The 21,438-nt window shown below is 50.1% G+C and overlaps 1 protein-coding gene across 1 annotated transcript; it reads right to left on the minus strand.

Annotated features, from left to right (window-relative positions):
- Positions 1-1,547: 1,547 nt before the first annotated feature.
- On the minus strand, positions 1,548-21,296 carry ZC3H4 (zinc finger CCCH-type containing 4). Its single transcript, XM_026721462.2, has 14 exons — positions 20,834-21,296; positions 12,332-12,548; positions 11,851-11,961; positions 11,341-11,557; positions 10,464-10,606; positions 10,284-10,380; positions 10,021-10,163; positions 9,301-9,414; positions 7,805-7,916; positions 7,435-7,544; positions 6,921-7,279; positions 6,460-6,722; positions 6,090-6,329; positions 1,548-5,307 (listed from the first exon to the last, which is right to left on the minus strand). Exons 1-14 carry the CDS (start codon positions 21,028-21,030, stop codon positions 3,854-3,856), a joined length of 3,777 nt encoding a protein of 1,258 aa, XP_026577247.1. The 5' UTR covers positions 21,031-21,296; the 3' UTR covers positions 1,548-3,853.
- Between the last annotated feature and the right edge of the window lie 142 nt (positions 21,297-21,438).

The raw sequence follows: 21,438 nt of genomic DNA on the forward strand, positions 1-21,438 counted from the left end.
TCGCGCTGAAGATAGACCTCCCGTACAACAGGGCAGCAGGTCTAGAACATAGTCAAGGGCTGGAAAGGACCTTGGAGGTCTTCTAGCCCGACCTCCTGCTCAGGGCATTTGCATCAGGGTTTGAGTTCTGCTTCCTGTTCCATCCAAGTCCAGGATTCTTTCTTTGTAGAAACAGGATCCTGGGCTTGAAGGTCACAGAAGCGTCAATTGTGGCAGTGAAGGCCGTCCTGGGACCTTCTCGAAGAATTGCACATGGTCCCACTGTTTCCCACTGAATTATTCGTTTTGATAAAAACTGATTTTTTACATTTTATTTTTTGAATGATTTATTTTGTGAAAATGACCCATCAGAGGCATGAGGGTGGGAGGGAAGAGAGAAGAGCTCACTGTGGCCTGAAATCCTATTTTGGGTTTCTCACCATTGTGTTGCAATGATTCATTCACCCAGGATCTTCCCTGGGAGAGGGGGAGGACACCAGGTGAGTGACCCCCCCCCCCCCACCGTTGCAAGAACTTCCAACCCACAGCAGTAGCTGGCGGGGTGGGGCACTCTTTGGAGTACAGCCTAGCCTTGGAGTAGTCAGTCAAGCCCAGGCTGCCTCTGGCCATAAGTGGCCCTTTCCAAGCCCGGCACGAATACCCTCATCTTTGACCGGCGATAAGGCAGCGTGAGTCTCACTGGATTCCTCTGGGAGCAATTCCATCACAAGAAAGGCCACCCACCCAGAAGTGTATTTAGTCCATGTAAATGTTTCTAAATTGTTTTTAAAAGGCTGGGATACAACAAACTCACACCACCAGGAGGGCAACAGGGGTCCCCACCTCTGCAGCTGCCATTGGGGAAGCAATGGGTTAGGAGATCAGGACTCTGCCCCCAGGTGCAAGGAGGAAAAGGGCGTCCCATGACTGGGGGCTGCACCCAAGAGCAGCAGTACACCAAGGAAGGCTGGGAGATGGGTCACCCGAGGGAGATTCTCATGGCTTGCTTCTTTCCAAGGTTAGCCCCTCCTGGGATGCCCAACGGGCCTCCTGCAGCTGCGGATACCTGGTTCTTAGGATTAGGGTCAGGCTCGTTCTCCAGGCAACGCATGACCTGCCCGAAGCCAAGGTTTGACCAGTCCTAGACCTCTTTGGTGGTCATACCTGTGCTGCCTTTCTGAGCTCAGAAAACCTAAAAAGGGGCGTGGGGCGTGGAGGGAGACCATAAGAGTAAAATGATTGGAAATATCAGTCCTATGCTCATGCCCCTGGCATCTCCGGCAGCCCGGACTCTGGTCAAACTTTACCACAGCAACTATTGTCTTTGGGGAAAGGGGTCTCCTGGCCTCAACTGTTCGGACTCAAGCAGGCCACCTTCATCTTCTCAGCCGCCCCCCCCAGAGTTTAGGCTGCTGGGTCTTCCAAGGTCAGCTTTCTCTGACCCTTTCCCCACCACTCCTCATCCCTGAGAAACATTTTACTGTAGCTGCCAAGCTATAAACAGTAGCCTGGCTGACTGCGCCCTTCTGCCTCACAACAGGAATATTTGAAATAATTCCATACCAAAGTAAGATGGATGGCAATCTTTAAAATCACTGCATCATTTAATGCCAGCAGTACAACGATTGGAGTCTCAAGTCTGGACATTGTTGGAAGACGCATGTGTGATTTAAAAAAAAGCGAACAGCCATGCAACCAAAAATCACTGTAAAAATACCAGTACAATATATACAAATCCCTTTTCAAATAATATTTACATTTTATAGCATTTTTATAAAGCGCTGGCAAATTTCATTGATAACAAAGATTTGAGTCTAGTGAATGGATCTTGATTTACAAAAGTCAGATTGTACAAATCTCACAGAGCATCTATGTACCTAGGCAGGTTCACAAGACAGAATACTTCACAAAGAGCATATTCCTTGACAAGCTGTTCATCGATCCCAGGACCAGGACAGCTTCTCCACAAGGTCCTGCTCACTCCGGACAAGTTTAAAAAGGTTCCTTGGAAATCTGCTCCAGCCCTTCTCCGTCTCTGGACTTTAGTGGGTCGGCATAAAGAGCCTGCACAGCTAAGTGGCTGGAAAATGGCAAAGTAGGAATCCGGCTTGGCTTTCCAAGGAAACTAGTTTGCATTTGTACCAAAAGGACATAACTTTCTCTCCTTCCCAAGTGAGTTCTACACTGTGCTACACTCCCTGGGCAAAAGAAGGGAGGTGCTTGGAAAAGTAGGAGTCACCAAGGCAGAGACTCCCCCACCCATTTCAGATTAAACACTGCTAAACCTGGGCATGAACCCTGCTCCAGTCACTCCCGCCCTGCAGTCTGTCAAGCTGCAAAGACCCTGGCCAAAGGACTTCTATCCCTTGGTTTCTTACAGAGACACCAGCTAGCAGCTCTTGCACATACACTTCATGGAGAAGCTGCAATCCCACTACACCGAAGCCGCTAGGCCGCAGTCGGGGTTGCTCATCTGCTCTGTGGGGAAGGTGGGCCTTTTTTTACTGACCCAGCCACCTCCCAGGCAGAAAAGGGGCTGGCCTCTCAGCCCCAATAAGCTATGCTTATGCAGCTCAGCCCCCTTGCTCAGAAGAGCTGTAAGGTTGGAGTCTCCAAATTGCCCACCTCAAGAGCACACCAGCCAGCGCACACAGACGCTCACCCTTCTTGCCAGGCTGGATCAGGACAAAAAGTCACTGCTTTTAACCCCAAAACAAGGTCTAGCTTTGAAAGAGGCTATTGTGGGAGAAACGAAGCAGCCTTCTAAAGACAAACTAGTGCAACTTAGTTCTCTGCATTTGAGAAGAGACCAAATCCATCGGTTAGAAGCACTGGAAGGACAGAAATAGGCCGGGCTTCTAGCTCTGTTCAGCAATTCTGGAAAGATTAAATTTGCGGGGCTACTCTTGGTTGTTACAAAACAGGCCCTTTGTCCACAGCAATCTCTCCCCCAACTGCCTGTCCTGGTATTTAAGGGAACTGCACCCGGGGCTTTCTGGGATGCCAGAAGGCTATGGCTGCCCCTGCGTAGAAGATTGTGGGAACAAATGCTTCTTTGCAGGAATGACAAACATCTCGTTTCTGAACACCAGGGCTTCTGTTTGCTTTTTAGAGGAGCACAGGACACATACAAGCAAATTAGTGTTATTAATAATTTAATTTCAATACTACAAACTCTGTTTTGGTAGAAGGCATCACTTCTTCAAGAGGCCACCCACCAGAGGCAGAAGCAGCCTGTTGTAGCCTGGCTGTATCACATCTGAATCCGGCAATCCAAGAAAACGGCAGAAGGGTATTTAAAACAAAATTCAATAGAGTTACAAAAATAATTCATCATGGTTACTTCTCCATAATAATTTTGCTGCGCTAGATTCTTTTTTAAAAAAGGCTATGATACACATATATTGTTACAGTTTAGAAACAAAGATATATATATTCTACAGATCAGCACGGCTGACAGTTTCACCCCTTAACAGGGCACGCTAGGAAACTGTCATCCTTTCATCCTCCATTCAACAGACAATAAATACCTGAAGAGGAGAAGCAGGGGGGATGGAGACATGGCCCAGCCACTGTGCAAAGGAGGAGGGAAGGGCTGGCAGAACCAGCCAGCCCAGATTTGAAGACACTGAAGGATTCCAAGTGGACCTCAGAATAGTCCGCAATGGAACCCTGAGGGGGACGTGACACAATACTGCCTGGGGTGGCTCAAGACCCTTGTTCCTCTCCTACAAGGTCGCTTGGAGGCTACACTCAGCAAAGCTCAAAGGATGGAGGTACACGGTCAATGGCAATTCATGGAATTTTTAAAAAGTGAAGAACAAACACTGCTGCTTCTTTTGGACACAAGGCTGCACGTACAAGTCTCTTAATACTACTGACAGAATGGGGAGGCTGTCGGGTCAAACCCTTTAAAAACATCCTTCAGAGAGCCCGCGTCCTGCAGCTCTCCTTCCTGGGCAGGGCTGTTGCCTGCAAAAGGGCTGCCTGCCCCCGACTTGGCCGCCTGCTTCACCATGCCATAGACAGGCGGCACAGGGAGGTTGTGGACGCCAGGCTGAGTAACAGCCGTCTCCACAGCAGGAGCAGAGGAAGCAGGAGCAGAGTGGCCTTGGGCCTTGGGCCGTGGCCGGTTGTAGCTGTTGTAGCGGTCAGTCACCGGCTCTGGGCTGGGCTTCTCAGCTTCTAGCTGGTCCAAGGCTGATCGACGCACAAACAGCGGCTCCTTCCCTCGGTTGCCACCTTTGCTGCCTTCGGCACTTTTGGTGGCTGGGCTCCCTTCGCCAGCAGAATCGGCAGGCTTGCAGCCAGGGCTGGGAGTCCTTGGGTCGTAAAGGCTGATCCCACTCAGGACGCTGCTTTGGCCAGGGCCCCTGCTCAACCCCCCGGCCGTCAGGAGCCGGGGATCATAAGGGGCTATACTGGCGGCAGCCTCTGCACCCACACCTAGCAGGGAGCTGACTTCAGCTTGCTTGGCGGTCCCCGAGGATCCTGGCTCGGAAGACTTGGGCAACCGGGGGTCCACAGGTGCCTTCCGTGTACGGGGATCGCTTGGCTTATCACTCTGCCCAGGGCTGCCTGCTGCGTTGACCGTCTTTAATATCCTGGACAGCAGCTCAAAATCTGGAAGGCTGGAGCCAGGACTGGCCGAGGGTTCTGGCTGGGAGCCAGCCCGTTGCCTGGGGTCAGCTACGCTGGCATTCTGAGATCGGTTCAGGCGTGGATCAAGGGCAGGCAGGGCCTGGAGAGCAGTTGGGACAGGAACGGATTCCTGCTTAGGAACAGGCAGGGGGATCAAGTCTTCAGGGCTCCACAGCACCATGCGTGCAAAGCTGGGCATGAGCAGGACGACGTCTTTCTTGATGTGGCTGAATTGCTGCAACTGGCAGCGAGGGTCCTTCAGAGAGTGGTTCGGCAGGGTGTCCAGAGGGATGGTGACCGGTTTGTCCCGCAGGGCCCTTTCCCCTTCCTCCTCCTCTGGGACAGGAACAGCCTTCTGGCTGACCGAAGGGCTCGAATGGAGAACTTCTGCTGCTTTGGGGGCAGAGGATGCGCCGTGCCGTGCCAATCGTGGATCGGTGGGCCCTGCCTCTGCGGCTCCAGAAGGCTCCAGGTTTCGAGAAAGCCTGGGGTCACGCAGAAGGCGAGGATCGGCTGGCCGGCTCTTCTGAAGGCGAGGATCGCTCCTGCCTGAGGCAGGAACGGGGCTTCCAGAGAGGTCTTCGTGGGGTCTGCTGGAACTCTGCTGCCGTAGAGTCTTCAGGATGGAGCTGACGCTGCTGCTGCCTCCATCATCCTCATCACTGGAATACCAGTTGCCAGGATCGCCTGGTAGAGAGATGGAGAGGGCGGTGAGCCTATACTTGCCATCTCAGAAGCCTCTTCAAGAAGCAACCAAGAATAATTTCAAAGACACATTTGAAAGAGGAACTTCAAAAATATTTCCGCAGACTGGCCAAGTTGCGGAAAAGAACGCCCGACAATTGCTCCTTCTTAGCCAACAGTTGCCTTCATCTCCCCTGACAAGCAGGAATCGGTTCCTGTCCCAGCAGGAAGGGGGAGGGCACTCCACGGATGGGCCTTTCCCTATCCTAAGGGAGACCCCTGCCCCACTTTTCATCCAGTAGCTCAATTGATTTAGTGGAAAATGCTTCCTTTACTTCTCGTGACCATGACTGGCCCAAAGTCACCCCATTTTTCCAAGGCTGGAGATGGACCTGCAGTTTCTCGGATCCTCGTCCAGCACCTTAGCCAGCAGACCACACTGGCTCTCCCGTTGTCTACAGGGGCCGTTTCACAAGGACGGGGTTGGGGAGCCCTCCTCCACAAGAGCCTGTCCGTCCCTACAGCTTCAGTAGGAAGAATCAAGGGCGCTTTTCCCCAGTCCCTGTGGCGGTTGAATAGGCCATCACACTCGGGCAGTGTGATATGCGCAGCCTTGACCCTGCCAGAATGGTGGCTGCTCCTGGGTTCTGCTGCCAAACTGCCCCCCCACTGCCCCCCAGGGCTTCCAGGCCCCACCAGCGCATCGAAGAAGCCCAGCGTGGAGCAGGCTTAGCTTTCCCCTCTCAGAGCCCCTCCCAGCTGCCCACCGCCTCGGCTGCCCTTGCCTTCCTCGTGGTCTCGGTCCTGCTTGCAGCTCTCTGCCTGACGGCGAGCCCTCTCTTCTTCCTGCTGCTTCTGCTGGATGCGAAGGTAGAGAGCCCTCTGGGTGGAAGGCAGGAAATCTGGGATGCTGCTGGAGGGTTTCTGCAGCCGTGGGAGGCCTCCATCGCAGAAAGAATCTGGCTCCAGAGAAGGGTCGGGGAAAAGCCCTTCCCCAGGGATCTCCTCATAGCCTGCGTAGCCCTCTACGAGGAAAATGGGGGGGAGGGGGTGGGGTGGGAGCAGTGAGACCCCTGGAGCAGAAGGCAACCCCTCAGCCAGCCTCCTGTTCCAATGCCGGGCAAACAAAGCCACCCAGCCCACCCAGAGACTTGCCTGGGCCCATCTCCAGGCCTTCTGGGTGCAGGTAGAAGTTGTCATAGAAGTCCTGGGTTGGGGGCCTGGGGGGCATCTCTTCGGGGCCAAAGGGCATCATGGGGGGTCCGGGGCCCAATGGAGGGCCAGGGTTCATCCCTGGGCCCATCGGCATATCAGGACAGATGTCTGCACACAGGTCGGGAAGCAGGTCGGGGGGCAGGTCAGGAGGCAACTCTGGGTGCCCAGGCCCAGGGAACCGAGGTGGGGATGGGCCAGGATGCCTAGAGGGGGAAAGAGGACTGAGGTCAGGCGGGCCCCTTATCTCAACGAAGCACCTCCTTCCGGCTGATAAGGGAGACGACAGCCAGGCTGCCCAGGAAATCCAGGCATCTGGGACTTGCCGCCCACCAGGGCAGAACTGTGGCAGAAGCCCCCTCCCCTTCTGCATCCCCTCTCCCGGGACGGGAGGCAACGCTTACCTCACCCCCAGCTTCTCTGCCAGCTGCCCTGTCGGCCTCACGACAATCTCAAAGAGGGAAGGGATCTTCTTGTACAAGTCCTGCTGCAGCTGCTGAGGCGAGAGGGGCTCGTGGATCGGGAGAGGCATCTGTGGTGGCCCTGGGGGAGGGAGGGGAGGGGGAGGGGGAGGGGCAGGGGGCCCTCCGGGCATGGGCCGGCCATTAGGGGAGGTTGGAGCTGGGGGCCCTGGGGGACGCAGGGGAGTGGGCAGCAATCCCACCCCAGGAGGTGGCTTGGGCAGTGGGTTGATGCCCTGTTTCTTCAACTCCTCCACTTCTTTCTCATCCTCTGCGCCGGCTTCTGCGTCATCTGCCAACATCTAAGAGGCAAGGCCAAGGCTGGCGGTCAGTTTCTCCAGCCGCACCTCCCACCGTGCCGAGCTGGAGCCCGCTCCTGACTACGAAAACGGCAGGGCCCGTCTGAGGCCTGTCTGCAGAGCAGGAGGAGTATCTGGGTGCCCATTTGTCCCTTTACCTTATCCAGGAGTTCCCGAGTTTCATCAGTGAGCGGTTCGTGTGAGAACATGCAGTCCTCTCCGTTAATGCAGTTCCCAGTGGTGTGAAACAGTTTGCAAGGGAAATCCCGTGCCAGGTGTTGAGGAAAGCAAAGAACAAAACAAAAAACAAAACAAAAAAGCCACAGGGACCCACCAGGGTCAGGAGACCCACGATTTCACAATTCTTGCTTCCACAAAGACCCCCCGAAAGATCCCCTTGGGAGAAAAAAGCTGGCCTGCGGCCTGCAGTCAGCGAGTCCTCCCAGTAGGGAGAGGCAGACCAGGCTACCAAAAACCTCCCCAAACCCTGTCCTAAACACGCTGGACGAAAGTGACCGGAAAGGATATCATGCATGTAGGGACAATTCTCCGCCCTGGCACAGTAGCCAGTGATGTAAAATTTGCACAGTTCCCTCTTCTTTGGTAGCTCAATATCATGGCTAAAGTTGCAGTGTTCCCCCTGGCAGGAAAAATACAAAAGGCTTAGCCACAAACACAACAGGACATCAGCTGACAGGATGCAAAGCATCTCACCCTGGCTGCTGGGAGAAGGGCTGCTGTGCACAGCCACGACAATCATTTCAAGGCCAGTCCTACCCCCTCCTGCCTCCTCCCTCAGTCTGCCGGGTGAGCCTGGCCCACGGTTAATCCCATCCCTTCCTAACTGGGGATAAACAAATGCAAATGCAGCTTTGAGGAAAGTACCACTCCATGGGAGAACACGCAGAGATAGGATAGCAAGGAAGCCAAGGGACGTCAGGGGCACTTCAAGAGAAGCCAGATTGACCAAGGGCTCCGGCAGGAAAGCCGGGCGTTGGACCAGAAGACATCTGAACCTGTTGTTGTCGTCGTCATTATTATTATTATCATTGTGGTTGCTGAATTAAAGTATCCCCATGAAGCCAGGGGGGAGTCCCCTCATCTGTGCAGTGGAGTCTCACGAAGGAAGGAGCCCAGGGCAGGGGTCTTGCAGAGACTAAGGCATCTGTGACAGTGGAGCAGAGAGGAACTACCATGGCCTGGAGCAGGCAAAGGAGGATGCCGATTGTGGAAAATCAGCTTCAATGAACGACATGGCTGCTCCCTTCACTGTTTATTAAGTGTACGTAAATGATTCTGATCTGAAAGGCAGGCTCTAAAACTTTAAATCTACCATGGGACTAAACATTGCCGAGAGGATTTGCTGCATAGAGAACTAAGTGAAAATGGCTAAGCAGGCCCTTTTCGAACACTGGGGCCACAAGAACACTTTTTTTTTGGGGGGGGGGGCACTGATGCACATGAAGAAAGGCTGTTCTGGCACTCCTCCTCGCCCACGTCCCCCACCTTATGCCACAGGGAACGAAGCGGGCGCCTTCTCTGCTCCTGGGCAACCCAGGCACAAAAGGTCCTGCACCAGCCCCTAGACTCCTGCTCGAGGGCACCTGCAGGTAATCCCCGACTTACAACCATTTATTCAGTGACCATTCGAAGTTACCAAGGCACTGAAAAAAGTGACTTATGACCATTTTCTCCACTTACGATCGTTGCAGCGCCCCCTGTGGTCACGTGATCAGAATTCGGACGCTTGGCGACCAGCAGCAGGTATTTGTGATGGCTGCAATGTCCTGGGATCACATGATCCACTGTTGCAAAGCCAGAGCCAGTTAACTACCATGTGGCTCTTAATAACTGAAGGGATTTACTTAAGAACTGTGGCAAGAAAGGTCATAAAATGGGGTGAGACTCACTTAACAAATGCCTCATTTAGCAACAGAAAGCTTGGGTTCAATGGGGACTACGGATTGGGCACCTCCACCACTGATCCTGCAGGGGTCAAAGTGCCATAAACGGGCTGCACCTACCCAAGTGCACCTTCCCTCCACAAAATACTTGCAGACGACTTTCCCTTTCTTATCTGACTGGTGGGGTTTCTCGTGATCAGTCCGCCTGTAATTTCCACAGCTGCCACCTCCGTCCTGTACAGATTGCAAGAAAAATATTCACTGGACTAATTTATATGTCAATGTTAGGCAGACCCTTGTGAAAAAAACTAAAAACAATGTGTAAGAAGGAAGAGTAGCAAGAATAAAAGTCAGATAAAATTAATTTGGTAGCCTAAATAATTTCTAGGTGGGGAAAAAAAGGCATTTTGTTGGTTTCCTAGGAAGCGCCTGCCAAAGCTCCCCCTTGGCTCACCCACCCACTCTTCTGCAGCTGTACGTCAGTCAGATCCATGCAAGCCCAGACTTCTCTTGACCTCCAGCCCCGACTACTGAGGAGGCAGGTTCAGGACTAAGACCACGTGGAGTTGAGACCGCGGCCTTACGCTCAGTCCAGAGCCAATGAGAACGGAGGATGCTGAGCCTCACGCTCTTTTCTTCGTTATTGGGAGTTTCTGATTCACCTGTCCTGAGCAGCCCAGTTGCATCCGCTGCTGAGGCCCCAGTCCTAGCAGTGGAAGGTGCCTGGCCTCACCTGGGCTTCCCAGGGAGTTCACTCCCACGCTGCCACTTCTTGGCCTCCGTCCAACTTCAAGCCCCAGTTAAACCCAAAGCCAGGGAGGGGCCTCCTACGCCACTTACCCCCAGGTCATCCTCATAGTAGTCCTCCTCCTCATTAAGCGCTGCTGCTTTGCCTAGGCCTGATCGGCCACGATGACCTCGTCCACGGCTCATCCCCTTGCCTCCTCGCCCCCTGGAACCACGGCCTCGTCCACGTCCCATGCCTGTAACAAGACCACTCAAATTGATTCTGCAGCCCAGCCACGGAAAACCACATCTGGCCATCTGCTTGGCAGAGGCCTTGGACAGGGGGGGCTCGGCTTTTTCTCCCTCCGCCCACGTACCTCTCCCCCTTCCTTCTTTGCTTCTGCGGTACTGGTCCAGTTCTTTGGAATAATCATCATAGTCTTCCTCCCCCATGGGCTCTTCCCCTTCGCAGAACTGCCAGGCAGACAGAGGGAAAATCAGCCAAAGGGCACCGTGGCAGGAAGCCAGGCTGAGCAAGGGCAGATCACAATGTTCACCTCCATCTCCTCGTCGTACACTTCTTCCTCCTCCTCCTCAGGGTGCTCTCCCCTTCCCCTGCCTCGACTGCTCCTGCCCATACCTCGTCCTCTCATTCCACCTCTTCCACGTCCACGGTAACCTCGGCCACGGCCACGGCCACCTGTTGACACAAACCAGAGAAGGTGCCAAACTGATCAGACTCCAGCATTTGCACGTACACTAAACTATACTGGTTTTGTTTGATCTGCCTGGTTTAGTGTGTTGTGGGAACTGAGCCAATATGGTGTGTTCAAAGAATTTTACTTAGTGCTGTGAGAAAAAGTAGCAACTCAAGGCAATACTCTTAACTGGGATCACTGTTTAGGGAGAGAACCACAACGGCATCTGATATCTATTCCCAGTTTTGAGACAACAACGTTTTCATGCAATGTTGTATACCAGCCTCTGCAAACCAATGGAGATTACACCTGCATGCTACATTTCTAAAATTCAGCTCCCAAATCAAAGAAACTCAGAAAGAAAAAGCATTAACTTGGAAAATATTGCATTAGCGGGAGCCGAGTGCCCTTTTGGAACTAGAGTCAATTGGGACTTGGATAGGTCACATGCAAACAGGGACAGACGGTCTCAACAAGCAGAGGTGCAGAGTTCTTCCCTGCTGAAGAAAGGAAGCAGGACCAGAGCTGTCTCCATTCTGTTCAGCACTCCGGAGTAAAACGTGGTATCTGTTGGGTCATTTAAAAAGGCAGCACACACTCCCCATGGATGGCTACGGGCAGATGGTCCCACTTTCAGGAGGGGCCTGATTTTTTTTCTTTTGTTTTGTCTGGCTGCCTAGTGGCTAGCCTCTGCCTCGCGTGCAGAGGGTCTGGGCTGAAGGAAAAGCAAGTGTACCTCGCCCCCTGTGCGTCCCCTCCTTTGCCCTCCGGTACTGATTCAGCTCCTTTGCAAAGTCATCGTACTCTTCTTTCCCCATGTCCTCCTCCTCCTCCCCCTCGTAGTCACAGTAGCCCTCGTTCTCGTATTCTTCGTAGGGAGGGTAGCTCTTGTTTTCCATTTTAGGATAGCCCTTCTTTGGCCCACTGTGAGAGGATGAGTACTGCTGATGGGACTGGAGGCAAACACACAAATGGTTATGGTTGCACAAAAGAGAGGACACAAGCTGAACTGGACCCCCAAAAGAAGAAGTGGGTCTCGACCAATTTTATAAACCATTATTCTATAAAGCATCACTTTTAGACAATCAGCAGAAGCAAACATCGTTGATTTGCTGCCATTTTAAAGCCAGCACGCAGAACCAAACAGCACCATTTCAACTGCTAAACTACCAGGACATCTGACAGGCTTATGTACCCCGGGGATCCCACCCTCAGGGCACCCTTATGGCTGACCCTCAGCACTCACAGAGGAGTAGAGGGGGCTGTACTCCCGGTATTTCCGGTGCCCCTTTTCGTTTGGGCTGAAGTCAGAATCCTCACTGAAGTCGGAGAAATCTTCGCTGGAAGAAGCGTGGCGCTGTGGGAAAAGAGAAGTCATTGACTCCCAACCAGGCTCTCACCCTCCCCCGCCCCCCACCCCCCGCAGCCCTTTCAATCCTTATCCGCCAATTCTGGCCAAAGCCTGGAAGATGGCCGAGTCTGCCATGATCCTCCCTGGTGCAAGTTCAGTATCCTCTGATACACGATTTGTCTACTGGGGGACTGTCAGGCCACGTGCAGGGGCAAGGGCCTGGAAAGGGTGCCATCCCCTAGCCAATCAAGCAGTTTGGTTTTGTGTGGGGCGCAGAAACGCAGCCTGAGCTCTGTTCCCCCGCACAGACATCTCCTGCTTCCAAGGGAGAAGGGAAGGCAAGCTAGCCCCTCAAGACTCATCTCGCATTACTCACTTTGTGTTTAGATTTTCTTTTTTTTTTTGATCTCCGCTTCTCCTTCTCTCTCTCTTTCCGACGCTTCCTTTTCCTCCGATGCGTCTTTTCTTCATCTGAGTCGCTGTGGTGCTTCTCATTTTTTTCCCTCCTGCTCTTCTCATGTGCCTCTGAAGCACCGTTGGGCTCCTCACCCCCGTCGTCTTCCAATTCTCCTTCTTCCAACTCACCATCCTCCCTGAAAAGGTGGAGCAGCAAAATCAACGACTGGAAGTAGCAGGATAAAGAGCAAAGCCAGGTTTCAAAACTGAGAATCACACCAATTACAAACTATTTCCCTATGTTTTTCAAATATCCCTCTGGGCAATTCAGTGACCAAAAAAAAAAAAAAAAGGGGGGGAGGTCTAACCTGTTAGCCAGAACAGATCTCTGTAATATTTTCCTGAGAACAGAAAACTACCCACAAAGACAAATGGTTATCAATTGCATTGTAATTTACATATTTTGATTAGATAAGCTGCAATTGACGAATTCGATTAATTTTGGCAAGCAATAAATCAGTATGAATCTGCTGGATATAAAGCAGTATAGTATAATCCAAATACAATTGATTTTTTTAATTATGCAAAACATTTATCTGTGACAGAAAACACCAAATTTTCACCTACTATATGCTTTGCTGCCCAAATAGAAAGTAAAATTGGCTTCATAACCAACCTTCAGCTGTCAATTAGCAAAGGTTTAATGAAAATATTTACTGTACACAAATGCACTGAAATAGTTTTGATCTGTATCTTCCAATGTAAAATTTGTCACTGGGAAGCAACTCCATTCCAAATCCAAAGTCAGAAACCTCATTCTTCTTATTGGAAAAGAAATCGCATCTTTCTTATTCCCATGACTGACATTGGAAGAAGGAAAGCCAGAAAATTTGGTGAAGTTGGTCTGAGGGACCAGAAAATAATCCTAGAACTACAGAATGATTTGAATATACTGGCAAGGATTTTTTTTTCCCTTGCAATTGTTTAATGCAGTGAGACTGGACCTGCATTAGTTGGAGTAGAAAGACAGAAATCATTTCACTTCAGCTATCTGAAATTCCATCTTGAGGTTCTGGATGAAAACCGCATTTGCAATCTGGAAGATAAACCTCCTGGCAGCAAGCTTCACAGCCAGCAGCTTTTCATGTTCAGAAGAAGACAACAGCAGTTCTAAGCCTTCCCTTTTGCTCCACCGTATTTCCCACAGCAGAACATCAGACTTGTCTTCTCCAAAGGCAGAACCACAAGACTGACTTTTGAAGCCTCAGGTGATTTTGTGAGCTAAAACTCCAGACCTGGATGCTGCAACATGTGGCCTCCTCCAATTTCTACTTTCTACCACGGAGCCTCTCTGAAGGCCAGGAGCCCAAAGGCCCCAAGACAGCAAGCGACTTCAAAGCAAGCGTTAGTGGTTCACCCCTGTTGCTCCGTCAGATAGTCCACCGGGTTCACCTGAGGAGGAGGAGGAGGAGGAGATGGTAACAGCCAATCGGCTGAACAACAGATTCGAGAATGGTGGGATTAGAGGACTGATCACGACAACTGTATTATGCTTCCACCTACAGATGTAAGAAGAAAGAAGCCCCTACATAACTGCTGACTAGGAGAATTTAGTGCTGGAGTTCCAAGGCTTTTCTTTGGTCCATAGGGTCTTACTATAATAATGATGTAGTAGATTTAAAGTACTGCCAAATCAAAAGGCACCATACAGTGCCATCCTAATAACGCACAACCAAATAGCACACTGTATAAATAAACAAATAATATCAGCCGGCTAGCCAGTCAGCCATCATCAATGAATCAATCAATTGGAATCACAAAACATTCAGGCCTGTCTGAAAACCCAAGTTTTTAAAGCTTTTCTAAAGGGCAGCAAAGTTGAGGCAAAACAAGCCCTCTCAGGGGGTTGCAGAGGCAGGAGGGAGCAGAGAGTTATTTCAATACGATTTAGTCGGGGGTTACTGCATAGGGGTGCAGCCTTAAAGGCACACACAACTGAAAAGAAACCGGCGGCTTCAGCTCTACCTGTGCAATCACTTACACAGATATTATCATCTTACAAAAGCCAAGCCTTCCATCATACTGACAGCTATCAAAAACAATTCACTCCCCTCCCCTTCGAGGTCTCAGAGCAGGGGGGAAATGTTAAATGTGCCATACCTCCATGTATAGGGATTTTTCCGTGACTTCTGCCATTGTGTATGCTTGGGGGCGGGGGATATCTCTAGTTTTAGCTTTTTATTTAAAATTTACAGCTCCTGCCCCTTTTTTGCTTGCCACTACTATAGTGTTAAAATCTCGTGTCCAAAATTTTTTAGCCCAATGCAGATATGATTGGTATGATACCAATGGCACAGGTATATAAATTAGCAGAGGTAACTGTCAAATCGTCGATCAATAACCCTAGCCCGTTGGCAGGAAAAAAAAGTGCAAGAAAGCCAAATTAACCCCACGTAATTGATCAGCACATGAAATTTAGCGATGCACAAAAAAGGAACAAGATTGAAACTTACAACTAAAATGCAATTACTATAATAGTTCATATTTAAATTCATTGAAAGCAATGGGACCATCAGCTACATATGATGATTAATTTAAGGCCCAGTTCTTTCAGTGTAGTTACTCAAATTATAATTAAATCCAGATACAAGCCAACATCTGTTCAGTTATGGAGTTAGCTTAGATAAATAATATTTATTGTAGTCAATTACCAGATAATTAGGAGAGCTTAAACATCTGGACATTTATAGGACAAAGGGAACATGGCTGGATTGGGATCATGGTGATGATGACGATGATGACCAGCATCATTTATGTGCCACTCAATTCCCAGTGACACATGATTCTTGACATACAATAAGAAAAAAAATGGGGAACACCTGCTGTGGACAGACAGAGCATTTGACTGAGCTATAACCCCCCAAAAATGTAATCATTAAAGAAATTTATCAGCAAACAGGTAGTATCTGAAGAATCACGACAAGGAATGCAAAAGTATAAAAAGAATGTGATTCTTCAGGAGAAATTAAAAGCAACATAAAAAGGATTTTTTTTTAGCATGGTCTATAGAAAATGGAAGGTGGGCCACCTGCTGGAGAAGATGTCTTGGCCCTTCATGGAAGACCAGACTAGAAAACTGATGCCACACAGGCCCGTATGACTTTTACTGTAAAGCTTTGGGAACGGAATCTTGCATGTCTAAATTTGCTTCCTCAATCTTCATGTGACCTGAGGAGAATTTGTCTGTTAGGTGTCATATGTTATATTCTTGGGCTGGGCTCAGGACCCTTTTATCTGAGTGTCCCCTCAGAAGTGGCTCTTCCTCCTGTCCCTCAAGGTCATTTCCTGTTCCAAGGGACAAGGGGCAAACCCCATCCAACCCACTTGAATTCCATGGATCCTTCTCTAACTCCAAACAGGCACTCACTGTTAGTTTAGAAGACTCCTCTTCATAAGCTGTCTAGATTAATTGGACCTTCGCGTATAGAACTGGTCTTTCATGCCTGACACCTGCACAGTCACAAAAGCCATCAGATATGGCACATGGAATTCTCAAGTATCCCTGGCAGCTGGCTGTCCAGCCCTTGCTATTATGCATCTAATAGGAACTGCTCCATAATCATTCTGAAGCAGAATTAGTTAGCCACAACTTACTGTTAACAACTGGCAATGCAATAAATTAGTTTACGAACAATGGATATGAACAACATAGAAAGCACAACAAACTAGGCTTTGGCTAAGCATGATGAGTGAGCCTAATCAATTTTTTAAATAAAATCTGGTGATAAACCATTTTCTTTTTAAAAGTCTAGTTTCCAGTATTCTAAAATAGGAAATCCTCAATTTCCCAAACTAAAATGCCAATACAGAAGCCAATATCTTTTATACTACAAGCCATCAAATTTGCAGGAAGCTACTGGTATATCTGAATACAAAACAAGTTAAGACATTTCTTCCCGAAATTACTGACAAGTTAGTTTTATCAATATCCAAATGAAAAAAGGAAGCAAAACTTAGGCAAGATCTCTCCAGTCTTGTCCAGCTTAGTTCTTGCCCTTTACTTGTTTTGTCTCTTTGGGGACCTTAAATTTCCCCCCAAAGAGCTTGTCAATTGCTGCTGGAACTCTGTTCTCAATCTGACTTCTTCATCTCTATATTTCCCGCTGCTAAGCCCAACATGAGTCTTTCATGTCAAACTAGGAAAGGACCAAAGCAAGAAATGAACTCCAGAATTATTCACAGACCACAAGCAGCAAAACTGTGCACTTATGATTTCATGGCCAAAGCAAAATTAGATCAGGTGATACAATTTTATCAGGTTGAATTGTTGAACTGTTTCTGAAAAGAACAGAACCCCTCTCCAGGAAATCAATTTTGTGGGCAAGATAGCAGACAAAAGGTGACTGGAGTCTTAAGGCTGTTAGGCCTAGTTTCTGCCACTTGTTTTCAGGTGGAAGGGCAGCCTGCCAATGCGTGCTTTTTTTCACCCTTCCATTCCATCCTGTCTGATTCTTGGAGACTGTCCGGACAAATCTCTGCATTTTTCTGGGCAAGGTTTTTCAGAAGTAGTTTGCCATTGCCTCCTTCCTGAGCGGAGAGAAAATGTCTGGCCCAAGGTCACTCAGCTGGCTTTGTGCCCATGGCAGGATTGGAGCTCACGGTCTCACCATGATATCAAACTGGCTCTCCAATGCATGCCTACTCAGATATTCTGCATTCACTGGGACTGCTCCCAAATATGGGATTTGTCAAGTGCTGGGTCTTAAGACTGCAATGTCAAAGCAAAAATAATCCCGGAAGATCTAACACATGTTGGCTTACAGCTGTGTGGCAAGCTACTAACTACAACTCTGAGTAAAATTATTATTATTATTACTGAAAAGTGTACGATTCTGCCACCTCCAACTTGCCAAACGTTTTCACCCCGGCTACAGAACAAAGCAACGTAGTTGCCATGAAGCTATGGTGTTTTCACAGGATAAAGCTAATATTAGGGGAATTGCTAGTCTTGTGGCTGGCCCACCATGGGACTACATTTGGCTACCTCTGCAGAATGTTCTCCAGGTAGGCTGCTGCCTCACAGCCAACCTGTGTGAGCTCACAGATCACATGACTTGAGCCAGACAGCAGCCCAGCATGGGATTCTCCTCCCAGGTCTGATCCAGACATTCCTCCCTCTCCTGTCACTAATTCAGGCAGTTTTCATACTGCAATATTGCAGTATTCAGGGCAGGGATTAGTGCCTGGTTGTTGGAGGATCAATGAAGCCTTGGCAGAAGCTCAAAGGAGGAGCGGGGGGGGGATAACCGAACGTGCAGGGAAGCTGTATGGTCCAGGCACCAAGATTAGAGCTGGAAAAGGGTAGGAAGGACTCAACAATCACAAAGCTTGAAGGGAGCATAATGCAGAGCTGAAGCGGAGAACACTGAAAACGAGGAGGACAAGCAGAGAGGAGCGATGACACTGGCACTATGATTATTATGAACAGGATTATGATTCTATCATTTGACTGCAAGTGCACCGAGTGCTTCTGTGCCAGAGACAAATTCCTTGTGTGTCTAATCACACTTGGTCAAATAAAGTATCCCTACTTCTTAAAAAAGATTACAGACTAGAATCTCAATGACAGAACTTCAGGCTCTGGCTTAGTTCCAATAGGAAAAATAAATGGAAGACTAAATAAGCTTTGTCCTGAAAACTAGACAGAAATAACTTTTCAAATTCTGTTCTTTTAAAGCTGGTTGTCTCTGCAGCCGCCTAGTGGCACTGAACAAGAAAGCCGCGGAAATCTTCCCCAGCCAAGCCTGATTCGCGGATCTCCTGGCAGGATTGCCCTGCAACCCTCTGCCACAAAATGGAGGCGGTGCTTCTCTTTCAAAGTTTCCAGGAGGATCCAGGAAGTGCCAGCTCAAGCCAGGGGAGGCTGCTGAGTCGCACACTCAAAGCCACCACTGGTTATACACACCACACACCCCAAGACACTGGGGCCAGCAACATTAACAGTGCGATTTCTTCATAAAGGAAGATGAAACGAATACAACTACAGCACCACAGTTCCTAGCCTGCTTTGAACTGAACCCAAAACTAAGGCAAACCGTAGAGTTGCAGCTACAAAAAAAAACAATACTCACAACCAGTAACATTTGAAGAACATTATTGTGAATGGTCAAAGTAAAATTTTACCTAAAAGTGCACTTCACTCAATAGGTAAAAGCATACAAAAAGAAATGCTGCTTCCACCAAAAACAAGCCAAACACAATTTTACCTAACCGCTCAGAGCCTGACTATATTCTGCTGATTTCCATCAGAGTCAATTCGCCTAATCAATTCTATATCCCAGCAGAGCTTCAAGAGAGACTAACTTGACTTTGGATTTTCACTTCCATGGTGGAGGCAGGAGCGCTGTTGCCTTTGATGGAGAATTTCAAAGGCCGGGTTACACACTATGAAATGGGGATGGCTAATTTTGCTTTGTTTTCCTTAACATTGAGGACATCCCTACCTCCAAGACCAAATATGGAATACATTTCACCTGCCCCTCTTTGCAGCTGTCCAGTGCAGCTGTTGTCTCCAGGAGACCTGCTGCAATTCTGGAAGCCATTCAAATGCCAGGCGACCTCTGGGCCTGCTGGCAAACACAACGCTTGAGTGAAGAGGTCAGAATACTAAAGGTGCTGTGTTCCTTTAGAATTCTGCTGACTCACAAGATTCACCACTGAGCCAATTCTTCCAAGAGGGAATGTGCCAAATTCAACAGGTTTCTCTTAGAGCAGACAACCAGTGGGAAGTCAGTAGATGCCACTTCAAAACAGCAGCAGAGCAGGAATCTGCCAGCTGGCCCAGCTGATTCCTAACCCTGGAATCTCCCAATCCTGATTTTCCCCACTTTTTTCCTGCAAAACTATCCAGGGAAAAATAGAGAAGCTTTGTAGACCATCAACCAGCATATTTGGAGTGTATACCAAACTACTGGGCAAAGGATCAGAATTTACAGTGTAAAACAATATATAAAATTTTGGTATGCTCTTCTGTCTATTCCTATGCGAACTCCGAGCCCCATTTTATAACAACTATCAAGAAAAAGATTCTGATGGACCCCAGAAGCTCTGGTCTAAGGTTTAGAAATATCAAGGAATTATTTTAAATGCTAAGAGACAGCTTCATCCACACTTATGCTTAATGATTAATTTAAAATTATAAATCTGGAACGGCAAGATGGCAATCGCCATTGAAAGCTGAAGTCAAATGGCAGCTTTCGGTTGCTCTTCCCTGCCTCGCTCTCCTGTGGACCCAAGCTTCCTCGGAAATAATGGGAAAAAGTCAATTGGGTTATGGAAATTTCTAAAAGGTTGGTTGAAACGCTGTAAAATAGCTAAATGTTTCATATATGTTATAGTGACTGAATGTTTCATATATGTTATAGTGAGCTGTTACAACAATGAAATGTGTTCTTTGAGAAAATGTATGTTTGTTGCTTCATAAAATAAAGTATGCGAGTGAAATCTACTTCGTCCCAAGCTATAAACATTGATCAAGTTAACTACTCCTATTTTGGCCATCACATTTTAGTACCAGAAAGGAAAATTTATGCTCGCCAAGAATACCCGATTGACCCTACAGTGTGAATTCAGAGACAACCACACTAAAGAGGCAGAAATTACAAAGAACTATAGAGGTGTTGGCTTAATGGTGCATTAGTACTGTATGTTAACTTTTAAAAATGCCCAACTTATTTCCTTGTTTTGTAAATTTAGGTTTTCTAGTACATGAGCACAACACCAACTTGGTAGGCAAGTAAAGGGGAACAAATAAGGCAACATTATTTTAGATGAGCAAGAGTGGCTTCCTCCCCACTCAGAAAAAAAAGGAAAGAGTGTGCCAGGGTACACGGTTATGCTACCAAACTGGGGGCCGGTTTTGGAGCGGACCGGGCTCGGGGCTAACCTAATGGGCAGGACCCGGCTTCCTTGATCTCGTGTGGGGAAAAGCGTGGACTGTTCACGGTGTGTGGTTAACAACGGGCCACAACAGGGGCGCTCAGGTGCTTGTACTGTACACGGCCACGCTCGGTCGCGGGGGGAGGGGGAGGGGGCGCGGGGGGGACGCGGGAGCGTGTGGTGAGACTTTGGGGACTCTTGTGATTGTCGCACTTCGCGGCTGCTTACAGTTTTCCTTCGAGCTCAGCCGAACCTCGGAGCGGAAGCGGACTCGGCCCACGAGGGGCTCCCGGACGCATCGCGGCGGGCTCGGGCTTTTTAACCCGGCTGAACCCCTCGGTCGGCGCGGCGGGGGAGGAAATGGGCCGCGGCGGCTGCTGCTGCTGCTGCTGCTACTTACCGCCGGTCGGCCCGGCCCGGCTCGCCCCGGCGCTGGTGAGGGCTCCCTCCCCCGCCCCGCGAGACCCCCGCCGCCCGCCGCCCCCCGCGAGACCCAGAGAGAGAGAGAAGAGAGAGAGAGAGAAAAGAGAGGCGGGTACTGGACCTTTCGTCCGGGCCGGGCCCGTGGAGGAGGAGGTGTTGTTGGAGCGGCCGGGCGCCAGCGCCGCCGAGGCCCGGGCTGCCGAGGGGGCCGTGCAGGAGCAGGGGGTTGGCGGCGGCGGCGGCGGCCGGAGAGGGGGCCGGGGGACTGCTGGCGTGGGGGCTGCTGGGCGGAGGCACGCTGGGGCTCTCCACCGCCATGGGGGGGCCGGGCTGGGGGGGCGGGCGGGCGCGACGGGGGCACGGGGCACAGTCACTGTACGGGCGGGCCTGGCGCCGCGCTCGGTCGCTCGATCGTGGGCTCGCTGGCCGGCAGGCAGGCAGGCAGGCGGCGGCGGTAGGGACGGCAGGCTGGCTCCGAGGCTGCACCACACAAAATGGCGCCGGCCCGCCTGAGAAGAGAGAGAGAGCGAGAGAGAGAGAGAGAGCGACGCCCGAGCCAGCCAGCCAGCCAGGCGCGGCGCGCGCGGCCACACCCGACCCGACCCGAGGCTGCTAACGCGGGGGCAGGGCCGACGGCGGAAACGCCCGAACGGCGCCGGAAACTGCCGGGCGCACCCGAGCGGCCGCGTCGTTCCCCCCCCCAGAGGCGGGGTGCGACGCGGCTCC

This window comes from Pseudonaja textilis, chromosome 10 (assembly GCF_049901715.1).
Source record: "Pseudonaja textilis isolate UNSWEBS1 chromosome 10, rPseTex1.2, whole genome shotgun sequence".
NCBI classification, from domain to species: domain Eukaryota; kingdom Metazoa; phylum Chordata; class Lepidosauria; order Squamata; family Elapidae; genus Pseudonaja; species Pseudonaja textilis.

Excerpts from the sequence above, each read along its gene's own strand:
- ZC3H4 (XM_026721462.2), bottom strand. The coding sequence starts at position 21,030 with ATGGCGGTGGAGAGCCCCAGCGTGCCTCCGCCCAGCAGCCCCCACGCC. Across the intron at positions 11,558-11,850 it reads ACAGCCCCCTCTACTCCTCT|TCCCATCAGCAGTACTCATC; the intron begins GTGAGTGCTGAG and ends GTTTGCCTCCAG. Across the intron at positions 6,330-6,459 it reads AGGCCTGGAGATGGGCCCAG|AGGGCTACGCAGGCTATGAG; the intron begins GCAAGTCTCTGG and ends TTTTCCTCGTAG.